Source organism: Corvus moneduloides, chromosome 17 (genome assembly GCF_009650955.1).
Source record: "Corvus moneduloides isolate bCorMon1 chromosome 17, bCorMon1.pri, whole genome shotgun sequence".
NCBI lineage: Eukaryota > Metazoa > Chordata > Aves > Passeriformes > Corvidae > Corvus > Corvus moneduloides.
In genome coordinates, this window is record NC_045492.1 from 14,176,086 (window position 1) to 14,190,323 (window position 14,238).

Sequence of the window (14,238 nt, forward strand, 5' to 3'; positions counted from 1 at the left end):
GCTCCGCTCCGCCCGCCCGCCCCGGGACCGGGCGGCGCCGGGGAGGGTCCGGCGCCCCCCCCCCTCCCCAGCCCGCCCTCGCTGCGAGGAGAGCCCGGTCAGGTAGGTGCGAGCGCGGGTCCGCGGTGCGACCCGGGCGGGGACAGCGCCCGACCGCCCCCTCCCTCCCCCGGGCATCCCGCGCCGTGCCCGCCGCCCTGCCCGCCGCACCGGGCGTGCGGAGCTGGCAGCGGCCCCTCCCCGCCCGCACACATGTTGAGGAGCCCCGGCGGCTGTGGGGACCGCGGCGCTGCTCCCTCCCCGCCGCCGGCCCCGGCCGCCTCCCTTCCCCATACGGACGTGTCCCGGCAGCCCGAGGGAGCGGGACCGCGAGCCGCCGGCCGGGTCCGGCATCCCGGTGTGCAGCTGCACCGGGCCCAGCCGGCGGAGTTGATGCTGGAGCGGCGCCGGGGATGCGATGAATGGGAGCAGCGGAGGGGTCCCTGGCCGCGGGAAAAGGCGGGATCCGCCGCTGCCATCCCAAGCCGCAGCTGCGGGATGCAGCGCCGTTGCCTCACCCGTGCCTGCCCCGGGCTACGGTTACCGAAACCCGTTTCTCAGACAAAGGCGGGGGACACCGAACCCGGCGCCTGGCAGCCGCACCGGCCAGATACCCCCGTGCCACGCACCTCCTTCCCCCGGCGGCTGCAGCCCGGGCGGTGGTTCCAAAACAAGTGGCAGTGCGTGCGCGGTGCCGGGGTGTACGCGCACCCCCGGTCCCCCCGGTGCCTCCCGGCAGCGGCCGCGGGCGTGACACCCCGGCCCCCCCCCAAATCCACCGCAGCCCGGCCGGGGCGCTGCGCGGCGGCAGCCGGCAGGGGGCGCCCTGCGCGCCGGGCACCGCTGCGGCGGGGGGCGGGGGCACCGGCCGGGGGACCGGGGGGTTACGGGCGGCTCGGGCCGGGCTGCGGGACTCGGGCCGAGGTCGTGTCACAGCTCAGCCGGGGCTCGCCGTAGCGGTGGCTGTCCCAGCTCTGGGCACGTGGCTGCAGCCCCCAGCCCACGGTGTGGGGCGAGCCTCGAGGGGCTTTGTCTGGGACCGCAGGGCAGAGCCCCCGTAACTGGGCGCTTCCAGGTGTTGATGGTCGTTGTTTGTTGGGTGTATTGAAGCCGTTTGGTAGGTGTCAAAGTGGTTTGCATTCCTTGTAGAGATATTCCCCTTTTTCTTAAGTTTGTTTTTTTTCCTAGCTGTGTTTTTATTTATTTTTGGTGCTATTTTCTATTTCTGTTTGGAGGTGTGAGGTAACGGAGGCAGAGGATTCCCGCCTGTCAGGGTAGCGTGGACCGACCTTAGCTGGCTGCTGTGCAGCTCAGCCCTGTGTGCCCCAGCAGTGCTCCCTTCTGCAGGGTCTCCTACTCGGGAAAACTTTCACTTCAGGACTCTGGAAACTCATAATCACAAGTTGTCATCCTTCTAGGTGAGAAAGATCAGTCTGCTTAAGAAACAGAAAAGCCTTTTTCTGCTTTTAATAACAAACCAAAGCAAAGCTTGGTTCCTTTGCAGATGTGCAGTTGCAGATGTTGGGCAGTAATTTGATATCAGCAGATGGACATCTACCATGATTTGTGCTGAAATCTTAAAAGAGACAACTGAGGAAGAAGGATACTGTTGTTAAGAGAATTGCACCAGATGCTGATGGGTTGTAACATAATGGTTACCTTTTCTGAAGATTATTGAAGCAAATACTTCCAGCTTCATTCTGAATAGAGATGTCCTTTCTGACATACAACAAGTAACTTGTTCTCCAGAAGTGATACTAAGCTGACTGGTTTTGTACTATTTTTTGGTGGTTAGCTCCCTTTTGCTCAAATTAGTATTATTTCTTAGTTAGCATTCAAGAGTGATTTTTTGGTATCCAACAGACATGAGATGCTCCCAGGGGACATCTCTGAGATCACTGAAAACTGATATGGTTTTAGTGCCCCATTACTAAAAAGAATTTTTTTTGTTTTGAATTGAAGCGATGGTCTATCAGACAGGTTTGTAGAAGGCATCTCTGTAGGTTACCACTATTTTTGCTTCAGGGTATATTGTCATGAAAAGCCTGTAAGTTCACTTGTGTTAGGCTTTGGGAGGGAGGTGCTGTTGGATGTGCAGGAGATGAGGAGAGTGAAAGGTGACTCGTTTGCCTGTAGATGAGACAGACAAGTGTCACAGTTAGGAATGAAAAGTCTTCACAGGAGAGGAACTTCTTGACTGTTTTGGAAAGTTCATGCCCTGCAGTGTTAAGCATCAGCTGCACAAACACAGCACCCAGGAAGGTGTGTGTGCTCCTCAGGCTGAGAGGAAGAACTTGATGGGTTCTCCCTGTGTGTAGGGCAGAAGTTCCCAGTGGTCAGAAGATGCCCATTAGCATTTCAGAAGTGCTCGCTGTGACTGAGACAGTGGTCCCTGGTACTGCCACAGTGTGTGGGTTAAGCTGTGACAGTGTGAAGTCTCATTTGTGGGGTGCTGCCCAGACTCCCTGTGCGGATCCTGAGCTTGCTGTGAGCTGTAGGACACGTGTTCCGGGGCAGGTGAGTCGTGCTGCTCACACACTGCAGGGTGAATAATGGGTGATTATTCCCAGCCCAGCTTTACCACTCAGTAATAACATAAATACTGAAAGTAAACATTGACGTTTATAGTAGAATTCCTGGAATACAGAAACATATCAGAATCTTATCAGTAGTCATAAGTCATACAGTCCAAATGTATATTTTATAGCTGTTTATTAAGATGGCAGCTGATTTGACTGATGCAAAGAAAGAAATTGAAACAAGTGATTTTGTGGAAGCAAAGATGGTGCTTCTGGGTTAATGTGTTTCTTTTGAGGTGGCTGTAAATAAGATTTAGCAGCTTAATAGGAAATGTATTGGGGTGGGGTTTTTTGGGTTTTGTTTTCAGAAAGGGAAAGTTATCTTTGCTCCACTACTTGAGATGTTTAAGGGAGACAAAATTCCATTGGGAATGAACAAAGCAGTATCAGATCTGAGGAGGACCAGTCTAAAGACTGTAGGAGAGCTGCCAGGAGATGCAGGGAACAGCTCTGGGGCTGCAACTGCTCAGCTGCTCAGTGTGTTGTTTCACAAGTGCCATTGGAGCTGCTCTCTCTGCATGGGCAAAATTGGGGGATTTTTAAAAATCGTTAGTTCAGCTGAGTTTGTATATTAATAATGCTACATTTAGTGGGATTATTTTCTTTAAGATGCATGCAACATGCTTGTTTAAAAGGGCAACAGCTGACTACGCTGGCCTGCATCTGAACAAGCATCACACGATTTTTTTTTTTGTTATATTGAGTGAAGATCTGCTCTGTGCCTAGATTTGTATACATAGAGAGAGCGAGCGAGAGAGAGAGTATGGTTCCTATGAACATAATCATAACAGGCTAATTTTTAATGTGGAGATAGTCCTGCTTATATAAATAAATTGTTGATAGAGGTATGTTTCTTGGTAGTGTAAGAGATGGAGATGACAATGAAAAGTGCTGCTCTGAGTCTCTTTGCACTGGAAGAAAAAGAACCCTTGCTGATGTTAATTTAGTTTTACTAAAAATAAATCCTATACCTGCAGTATATGTGGAAGGTTTGTTTTTCCTCACCTGACACATTTGGGAAGAATGCCCTTGCTTTCCTAGGCAGGATGGCCAAATTGGCCTTTTCCCTTTGAGCTCTCAGGAAGAAGTTAGATCTGGTTTAAAAATCAAATGGGTGTTTCAGATTTGAATAAAGGCTTCTTCAAGAGGGTGTAACTCCTGTTTATCTGCCTGAGGGCCATGTGCCTCAAGGCAAGAACTGCACTGTTCAGAGCTTCACTGCAGCTCTGGTGTCAAAAGGCAAACAGGAGCTTGTATTTAGTGTCTCTCATTTCACTGTAGTGCTCTTGAATGTGAATGACAGTTGATGGTTTGGAGTAAGAATGGAGTAAATACCATTTTTTCTGCAGTGAGTCACTTTGAGTTACCACCATTTATATCCTTACTTTTTTTTTTTTTTTTTTTTTTTTAAGGTGGCATTAAAGACTGTTTAGATGAAAACTGACAGTGGTTGTTGAGTCCAAAGCCTGTGTAGTTTGCCTTGTGGACACATCGCACCTGCAGATGTATGCAGGTCATGTAGCAAAAACCCTTCATTTAGGATGTACTTCTCAAGTATTATCTGAAACTATTTACAAAAAACAAAAATAAAGCAACTGTGTGAGCAGCTGTTCCCTGAGGGAGCACTCCAACTCCTCCAGTCCTGCAGTGGAGGAAAGGGCCTGCTCTCAAGCCTGCCTTCACTGTTGGCTGTTTCTTCTGTGCCCCAGCTCCTTTCCCCTCTCCCAGGTCTCAGCCAATACTTTCTTTCACCCTGTTCTCCCTCTTCTGTGCGTTGATTTCTGATGGGACTCTGGATCTCAGTTTTTTGTGCTTTTGCTGCCCCTGGGCCAAGGAAGATGTTGCTGATGCAGCTTCATAGCAGCAACAGTAAGGGGACAAAATGGCTCTGGAAATCTAAGTGGGCAAGATAGTGGTCTTAAAATACTTTTTTTTCACCTAAATAGTCAAACTCAAGTTTGTAATCTTCTTTTTTGTTTTGTTTCCCCATTGTTGCTACTATGAAGCCCTTTGCCTATTGAAGGTTCCTGAGGCAGATGGAAGACAGCAGTAGCTGAGGTGGACTAACGCTGGATTGTAGGCAGGGATTGGAACCCTTGGGAGCTATGCTTAGACAGAGAGGGAGAGAGGTAAGAAGTGTGCAGTGGTAAGACTGATTTGAAGCTCTTGTTTACAGCCTTTCCCCCGTGTTGTAATGGCAGCGTTTGTGCCTGGCGTATGTGAAGTGTAAGGCAAGGGAAAACAACCAGCACCAGCCTCCTTCAGTGCCTATTTTTACCCTCGGAAAACTCAGATGCAGCCAGTTGGCGAGATCCCTCCAGTATCTGATGGATCTGCTGTCTGAGAAAGCATGGATTGGCGGGGCTTTGGATGAGCTGGGCAAAGTATTCGTGTGCTCTTTTGTGTGCTGGTTTGTGCTGCCCCTCGCATGCAGCCCTGCCTTTGGCTGCTGAGGGCACAGCGGGGCTGCTCTGCACTCTGGGTGTGAATACCTGACTGTGTCTGTGTGTGTGTCTGTGTGTGTGAGAGCTGCCAGGGCAGGGCTGGAGCTGCTTCCCCGGGGCTTGGCCCGGGCCCAGCACCGCTGTTTGGGTGAGGGAAGGAGCTGCTCTGCCCCAAACCACTTCTCTGGCTGCATCAGGGCTCTGCTCTGGCTGTTGACATAGTGCTGATGTCAGGAAACATGACACAGAGGGCAGGGGACCGTTTTCACTTGCAGTCTAATCTGGTTGCAGTTTCCCAGTCGGTGTAATCCAATCATAAATTACATGTATGTTGATTATTTGCTTTGTTCTTGCACATTTCACAGTGTCTACTGTGCTGCTTTGTTTAATTACACAAATGTTTTTTGTGAGCTTTGGATTGAAAATTTTAAGATGATTCTTGATTAAATTTAAATGGTAACTGCTCATTCATTAAACGTGCTTCTATTTCCAAAATTGTTTTTATTCTGGGATTGTTCATGCTTAGGTACAATCTAGATGAGGATTATTTTGGAATTGTAGAGCATATTCATGCAGCCTTTTTTCCTGATCACTGAAGTGTGGATATCATGGTGTAAGCAAATAATATCCTTTGTGCTTCAATGATCTCCAGTCTCAATTTCAAATTTCTGCAAGATGTGCAGGCTTTATTGCATTTCACACCAAAATCTTTTAGAAATAGCCCTGAACAAGCCTGGCTCTCACACTGAGGATGTGTATTGAATATTGATTTGACTGCCCATGTTGTGTGCATATAAACATTTATCTGTGGAGGTCTTGAACAGTCACAAAAGATATTCTCTAAGATGGCAGGAGGTGTGCAAGCCTAATTCTTGAGCTGTGAGTGCCTCTAATTCAGGATTTCCTATGCCCTAGAGAATGGACATGATTTCAAAGTGCTTTTCAGAATGCAGTAGAGGTTGCCAGAGTTGATGTGGCCTTTATCAAGTGTGTTGAAAAGATCCCTCAGAAAACATTCAACTTCAGCTACCAGCATTCTTTAACATACTTCAGCCTACATCATCAGAATCAGAAAACCCACCAGGAGTTCCCAGAAGAGCCTAGGGAAGCAGATTGTTCATCAGAACAGAAATAAAGAGTTGTGGTTCCCAGAGCAATCAAAATTTGACCCTTTTGTATCTCACACTGGGGTGTAGAGATGCCACAGTGCCCAGGACTCTTCCTACTGAACCGAAGTTGATGAGGAAACAGTTAATTCCCGCTCAGTTTTGCAGTGAGTGTCCACACCCACCAGATGGAGCTTCGGGCTCCAGTGGAAAATTCCAGAAATTGAGCAAGAATGAGAAGTGTGTGAATTACTTAGGAGATCTTTCTGCTGGACTGCAGAAGGTGGTTTTTTAGCCTTTAAATAAGAATGAATGGAGACTGAGGCATTTCAGCCTTACTGATTCCTTTCACTAAAACTGCCTTCCATAGTTCTTCCTCTGATGGGAAGTTGGGAGTTCTTAGTGCGAGAGTCACCAAGCTGAGCTTAGACAGCAAGCCCAAACAAAAATGTATAAACCAGAGTTTCATAAGCCTTTGCTGAAAATTGCCTGCAACCACTGAAACAGCAAGTTAAAAGTTTTTAGCCTCAGAATTTCCTCCCAAGGATAAGGTGGGGTTTTTTTAGTACCACGTTTTAGATGGACTTCTCTCCTGAGGCCATGCTTGTGTAGGATGTTCTGAGAAGTGGTGTGAAATGGTCCTTTTGTTTTGACACACAGCTTGAAACTGGTTTTGGAAGTTGCTGATCTAATCTCTGAAGTGATTTCTAATATTTTTTAAATCCTTGGTTTTTTGACAAAGGGGCTGTTAACAAATTGCCTGTTTGCCTGTGAGGGAGAGCTGGAGTGTGTCTTGTGCACAGTGTGGCTCAGGTCTTCCAGTGCTTTGTCCAGGTGGCATCTTGCAGTTGAGGATTTCCTTCAGTTTGATAATCTCAGTTTTAAAACTGAGGTTTTCAGAGAGTGTAATTGAGGGTTTGTGTTGATTCCTCTTTCATGTGCCCAGTCCTGTTTTGGATACAGACCTGAGCGGAAGAGCTGGGGCTCACTCAGTGCAGGTGCTGGCTCTGCACCCCAGATTCCCACTGGAGCCGAGCTGTGGGCAGCTGAAGGACCACACTGCTCCTGGGCAGGAGCTTCCTGCTGCAGGGGGCTCAGGGGACAGGCTGAGGAGGTGCTCTCAGTTGGAAATGTCGTGTTACAAAACAGGCTCCCTCCAGGATTATAGCGGATTGGAAAAGGAGCCCTCGGTTGTCTGGCATTTCTGATGTGCTGCTAAACTGCAAATCTCATTACCTTCGCAGGAGTGTGGGTGCACAGCCCTCGGAAAAGTAGGCCAGAAATGCTTAAATAAGGAGGAGAGGGAAGAGTCCAAGGGAAGAAAGTGAAAATGCTCAGTGTCAGCCAGAGAGAGGTGTGTTGGAATAGACTCTTCAGTCACTCAGTACAGGGAGGAGAGAGAGTTAATTGCAGCTCCTACTTTCAAGGAAGTTTTCAGTAGTTTCTGTTCTCCCAAATTCTCTCTTCTCCCTGATACTTCTACTCCTTTTTTGTCTCATTTGCTCACTCTTCCCTGAGATATCCTTGTGCTTCCTGGCTATCATTGCTCCTTGCTCAGATGTCCTGGAATTGTCAGGTCCCAGGGACAGGCCATCACTGTCCTCATGTGAATATAGAGTATTCTACACCATCACATCACAGAGCATCATTTAACCTGCATACACTGAGAGGCAGCTTTTCTGTTGCTGTGGGAACCACAGGTTCATTTTCTTGCATATTTTCCCTGTATTTTAAGATATTTCACTCAGTGTTGCGCTACCAGCCTTCTCTAGAAATCTGTGTTCATGGCTGGCTGTTAGAGCATGCTATGAAATGCACTTCACTCGGCAAATTATTAAAAGTTACCTTGCTTCAAAAGCAGTTGGAATAGGGAAATAAAAAGCACAGTATCGAGAAACCAGCTCTTGTTTGATCTCGCCCAGGAACACAGAGCTGCTGCCATCTCTGATGTATGATCCTGTGTTGGGCTGTTAGGTATAAACCAGTAACTTCTTCAGCTTGAAATGCTGGCAGAATACTGGCCAAAATCAAAGGAATTTGGATGACATAAAGTAAGAAGCATGCCATATGCTTGGGGATCCTTGTCAGCAGCACAGCACAGGGAAATGCTACTCAGTGTTTGGGAGACCCAGCATGGGATGAAGTACTTCCCTGAGCTCAGTATCATCAGCCTGATGCAGTAATTGCCGCTGATCTGCTCTCAAGGCTGATGGGTCCTCACCCAGAAGTGTGTTTGCTGCAGGGAGGACTCCCTGGGAGAGAGTTCATTTGGACTTGCTAGATACACAGGGACACAAGTCTGCCTTCTAGTCAGAAAATGATCCAGTGTAAAACAAAATAACCCATCATCCATCCTTGCATGGCTGAAGGTGTGGGTGATGGTCTTGTTAAAGCAGATGCGACATTCCAGCATTCAGTTTTGCCACCATGTGAAGTACTTCAAGAATGCTGTCTTTTTAATTTCTTAAAATGTTGTAGTGTCTTATGTTGGAAGTGTACTTGCCAAAGAAAAGCACTCTGTACTTCAAGCTGTGGATGTTCTGTGTGAATAATCAAGAGATTAAAATCTAACAATTTATATGGCCGTATTCCCTGGCAGAGAAATTACTAATGACTCAACAAGTTTTGCTTTTATAAACTTTAAATTTGGTTGTTTCAGATTTCATGGTTCTAATGTTACGTTTTGTGTTTCCAGTCTGTGCAAGACTGACTTTCTGTCCATGGGTGATGTGAGTCCAAGAGAGATCAATCTGCCAACAGAAGTGTGATCATTTACATGCCATTCCCCCAAACTTCCCATCCTCTGCCAGTTTTAATCTGAGTGCTTCGCAGAGGAATGTGTGTCCCCAGGGCTGTGGCTGAAGGCCATGTCACCTGTTTGATGTCCCATTGTCATGTAAGGTGGGACCTGTTTGCATGGGAACCTCCCAGGAAGTGTCCAAGGGTGGTACCCAGTGTCCCTCAGGGGTCCCCAGGTGCAGCTGTGCTGGTGCTGACAGCTCCTGTGAGGTGCACACTGAGGGTGAGCCACAGCACTCCAGAGGGTAGATGGAGTGTGAGGAGGAGCACCCCCAGCCTCTGTACTGCTGGGCTTCTGAACTGGGTAACGGAGCTGCAGTCTGAGCACTGAAGCGTTCCTCAGGCAGCATCCCCGGCACAATCGGTTGTTGAAGCACAAACCTGCTCAGACTCGCTGCAGCACAGCTGCCCTGCAGCCCTGGCAGAGGCACGGGGCTGGGGTTTGTACTTATCAATGTGAGACTGCCCTTACCACATCTCTTATCTCTTGTCTCTCCCACTTTGTTTTGTCCAGCAGGATATGAGCCTTCCTCTGTGCCCGGGCTTTGGGCTCCCCCAGGGGGTGTAGCAGAACCCTGAGGGGGGCATTCTGCAAGGAGAATTGGCTTTGGAGGCTTGTGCATGAAACTTGTCCAATGAGTCTGAGACGCCCAAGCACCATTCATTTTGGAGGTAAATGCCTCATCAGAAGTACTGGGGAGATGGGGAGGAGTTAAGATTTTCATTGGCAAAGTATGGGCAAAAAGTAGTTGAAAGGATAGTTTTGACTGTTTACTTCTGAGGTTTGGACATTTTGAACTTAAAGGAACACCAACTTGGACTCTAGAAAAATTGAGGGGCTGGGGGGCTTTGGATTACATCACTCTGGCAGCTTCACTGCAGCTTAATTGGCCTCCTGGTTTAAAATTTTCCTTCTTCCGTTGGTTTAAAACAAAAAAGTTTTTAAAAAAAGAGGTGAAGGCAAAAGCTGGTTTAGACTGCAGGAGAGATGACTCTGGACTGCTAAACAAGCTGGGGGAAACCCTCTGACTTGGGATAGGGAAGTTCAGAGATCTACAATTTAAGTTGGATGTCTCTTTAAGTTATTCCTTGGAATATGACATGACTTATTTGAATCTCAAGTGAAATGTTTAATTTTGGAAATTCAGCTGAAATGTTCTTTACTACAGTATTTTCTATCATTTGTCTATAAACTGCTCTGTCAAAGTGGGCTGTGTAAAGGGATGGAGGGAAGAATCCCGTGAAAAGATAACATCAAAGGGGGGGAAAACCCCCAACCACAAACCAAACAAAACAAATGAAAGAAAATATAACAATGACAGATTGAAATGTCGGTACTTGCCTTGGGTGGGGGAAGGAGGGAGAATCGTTTGCATGATGTGTTTCACTTCCAATTTACTTAATGCTATTGTTATTGAAATTGAACCAGGTTACTGATAAAATTGTAACGATAATGTACATTTAAAAAGTTAATGAGTTAAGTTTGCTCTAGTAAACAGCAGTAATGTCCTGGCACCCAGCCCACAGAGAACTGAAACTATGGTACAGATTTGCACTGTCTGGATTGCACTGAGGATGCTGATCCTGGGTTCCCATTGCTTTTTGAATTTAATGCCAGCTGTTACTGAGAAATATTTAATACCCCAACCCAGGCTGTCTGGTAGAGAGTTACCCTTTTAATGAAGTAATTTTTAGCATAATTTGAATTTTATGTACTAATGTATTACCAAACTGCATGAATTTTTCTGATCATGGTGTTTGACTCTGCTGCAGCCCTTCCCTTTTAGCATTATTATGGGTATTAAGAAATTTGGGGTTGAATTATTGGAATGAAAGCCATGGGATCATGATACAGACCTAACAAAGGCAATGGACCAGAGTAGAGCATTTAAGTGTGTGGGGTGGGTTGTATTGTAAGGGAAAGGAACAGCTTTTAGAATAAGGGTTTGAAACATTGCTTTTTCTGTAGGAAAAAGATGGAGTATTGCATGCTGGGAACAAGTGCTTTCCATAAGGTAGCTAAATTTTAAAAGTACATTTGTTTCATTTTGTTTTAGGCTTTGCTTAAGTATTGTAATCTAGTAATTTTGTCCTTTCTGCAGTTTTCATTTTGATTAGACCTCTGCAACTCTCTTCAAAACTTAACAAAAACCCAACCAAAAAACTCAAACCTGGTCCACAACTGCAGTTTGCCATTTCTGAAACATTGCTCAGTGTGTACAGAAAAATATTTAAAGGTTATCAATATTGGTATAAATTCTTCCATGATTTCAAAATTGCAGGTACTATCACTGTTACATTTGAAGATGTGAATGTGTTGGGTGACTACAGAGAAATGACCAAAAGTAAAAACAATTTGTTAAATGTAGTCTCCACTGACACCTCTTTAGAACCAAAAAGCCCCAAGCCTCAAAACACCAGCCCCAAGAAGCCCCCACTCCTCAGGAATGCTGTCAGCAGAAACTCCAAGTAAATAGTCTCATTTTTTTCCCTTTGTTCCTGTGAATAGCAAGACATAACACACGGAGGAAGTCTGGGTAGATGAGTCAGGACTTATTTCATTAACTGCAGTTAAATGTTTTGGCCAGGTTTCCCCAGGAAACAAAGCTTACACAATTTTTCAGATTGTGGCTTGTCTCCTAATCCCCCCTCCCTCCTCCCAGCCAAGAGAAAAGGGAGCCATTTTCACTCAAATTGGGTGGACATGGAGGTCTGGAAAGAAAAATGAGCACCTTTAAGTTGGATTAAATGTATCTCCAGGAAGAGAGGAGCCAGGTTTGAAGGTCCCCAAGTTCCCTTCCCAACTCTGTCCCCAGCCTGTTCCTTCAGCGGGAGCAGCAGTGCCAAGGGGCTGCCAAAGGCTCTGGGGGAGCAGGAGCTGCAGGGAGGGGACAGAAATGCCACTGCTCAGGCTGGGGCTCCTGGGGACTCCCGGGGTCACTGCCCAGTGCTGCTGAGGCAGCCCCTGGAGCTGGCCCAGCCTGGCCTTACCCAGCTTGCAGCGAGCCCTGGCTCAGGAGGGAAGAGGCGGAGAAGGGCATTGCCTTGACTGAGTGTGTGAAGTGTTGAGCGCCAAATGAGGTGTTGTGCCTGACTGAGTGTGTGTATAGTGCATTATTCCATGGATACGATATTATTGCAGGTACAGCAGCAGCTCATGATGCCCCGTAAAGCTTTTCTTTCCCAGAAAGAAAAGCAGGCTCGTGCCAGGGAAAGGGATATGTTAAAAAAGAGGAGGAGGCGACAAGACTATCTCAAAAGAAGCGTGGAGCCGCAGAAAAATACAGAAACAATAAAATGGCACAGGGATGATGAGAAGAGGAGAGAAAATGAGCAAGTTAAGGACAAAGATATCAAGAAGCGGTGGAGACAGGATGAGAGAGAGCGACGAAAGAATGTGGACGCAATGAATTGGCACAGGGAAGAGGAGAAGAGGGAAAATGAGCGAGGTAAGGACCAAGAAGGCCAAGAACCAGCAAAGAAAGGAGGAGAGGGGGAAAGAGCACGGAAAGGATGGACCTTGTGAAGCAGCAGAGGATGATGAGGGGGAGAGGGGAAAACAGAGAGGAAGAGCAGTTGTGTTTTATAAGCATGCACAGAAATAACAGTAAATAGTACCTTTTAGTTTAGAATTGATAGAAAATCTGCTTTAATGAACAAGAGTTCTTACACTGCTGATTATTTTAATAAGGTAAGATTGAGCTGAGTATGTCTGTGAACTCACAGTCACGATGGCACAGAACAGGCTGGGTTTGCACCTTGCTTATACAATTGTCTGTTTTGCACACTTGTTCATACCTAATGCTTTGTTCAGGACTGTAGTTGGTAATTCGGGTTGTCAGATCACCAAAAAATTCAGGTTTTCTCAGTCTTCATAATAGGAATAAATGAGAGCATTAGGAAAGGAAGGGTCAACCTCGTGTGCTCATAAGAGAAGGTAAAACTGATGCTTTATTTCATTCTTTTTAATAATGTTCCTAAGAGGGTTGTAATCGCATCCGCAGTTTTATTCTGAGGTCAGTTACTTAGCAGAAGTTGAATGGAAGTGTAAATTTCATGGAACGCTTTTAAGAAACATTCAGCTCAAGAGATAAAAAGAAGAAATGAGAAGACATTAAGAAGAAATTCTTCCCTGTGAGGCCCTGACAGAGGCATCCCAGAGCAGCTGTGGCTGCCCCATCCCTGGAAGTGTCCAGGGCCGGGTTGGACGGGGCTTGGAGCACCCTGGGATAGTGGAAGGTGTCCCTGTCCATGGCAGGGGTGGAACTGGATGGGCTTTAATGTCCCTTCCCACCCAGGCCATCCCATGATGATCCTATGAAGAAATTACCTTAGTGCAGAAGGGGTAGGTGGAGTGGCCTCTGTGAAGAGCCCTGGGGTCCCTGGCCAAGTCGTACAGGTCTGGGGTGCCTGAACAAGATAAAATGCTCTGGGGGCTAGGGGGGTTTGTTTACAGCTTTTGGGGATTCCATGGTGGGTTTTCATTTGCCATTTCCCAGTGATGCTGTCCCCAGACCGTGCTGAGTGCAGACTCCTGCTCAGTGCAGTGCTCAGGGTCCCCCATGTTCTGTGCCTGCTGGTCGTGGGAGGCTTCCCTGGCAGTGGGCAGGACATGGTGACATTTCCAGTTAAGCATAAAGAGAATAAAACCTAGAGTAGATTTGCTGGGAAACTAGACTGGTGCTGTCGTGGTTCTTTTGCACAGCAGGATCTTCCTCCATATTATTTCTTTAGGTCTTTATTTCTGGTTGAAAACCATTGTTTTACTCTGTAGCCTGTGACAGTAGAAATCCTTTGTGCTTGGTTGTACCGTAGCAAAGCTGAGACGTGAACCAAGCACAGGGACCACCCTGAATAATGTCCAGACATGAAAGTAACACAATGGGGCACATTTGGAATATTGGCTGAAGATTTCAGTAGAGAGAAAAAGGCTGTGTTGGTGTGAAGCTGGTGCACCTTTCCCAGAGTCACAACAGCCTTGTTCCCTGTGGGTGCTTTGAAGCTGCACATGGGAAGATTCCCCATTTCCTGGGTCAGAGCAGGAACTGCACAACACCTTTTACCTGGGGCGTCAAAGGGGGGGTCCTGACCAGGGCCAAAGTACAAAAGACCCATTGGAGAATTAAGATTTCAGTTACACTAAAATAGAAACAGCTTTTGCAGTGTAGAGATGGGTGCAAGCTTTCTGTCCTTTATCCCCTCTGATGATTTGACTGCTGTGGGGCTTTGGTGTTTCTCCCTCTGTCTCTGAGGGCACACCTTCTGTGGGGT

The 14,238-nt window shown here is 47.1% G+C and overlaps 1 protein-coding gene across 11 annotated transcripts in view; it reads left to right on the plus strand.

Annotated features, from left to right (window-relative positions):
* Positions 1 to 14,238, plus strand: part of ADNP (activity dependent neuroprotector homeobox) — a 27,014-nt gene continuing 12,776 nt past the window's right edge. For 2 of the 11 annotated variants that reach the window (XR_004243451.1, XM_032126533.1), the window contains exons 1-4: positions 1 to 102; positions 9,485 to 9,639; positions 10,937 to 10,982; positions 12,110 to 12,416. Coding sequence is in view for 10 of the 11 variants with exons in the window: in XM_032126533.1 (XP_031982424.1) it covers positions 10,944 to 10,982; positions 12,110 to 12,416 (346 nt within the window). In the remaining variant the exon portion in view is untranslated. Of the gene's footprint in view, positions 103 to 1,274; positions 1,458 to 4,624; positions 4,748 to 9,481; positions 9,640 to 10,936; positions 10,983 to 11,249; positions 11,437 to 12,109; positions 12,417 to 14,238 lie in introns of those variants that run through there. The other 9 variants (XM_032126529.1, XM_032126530.1, XM_032126528.1 and 6 more) reach the window with 9 other exon arrangements.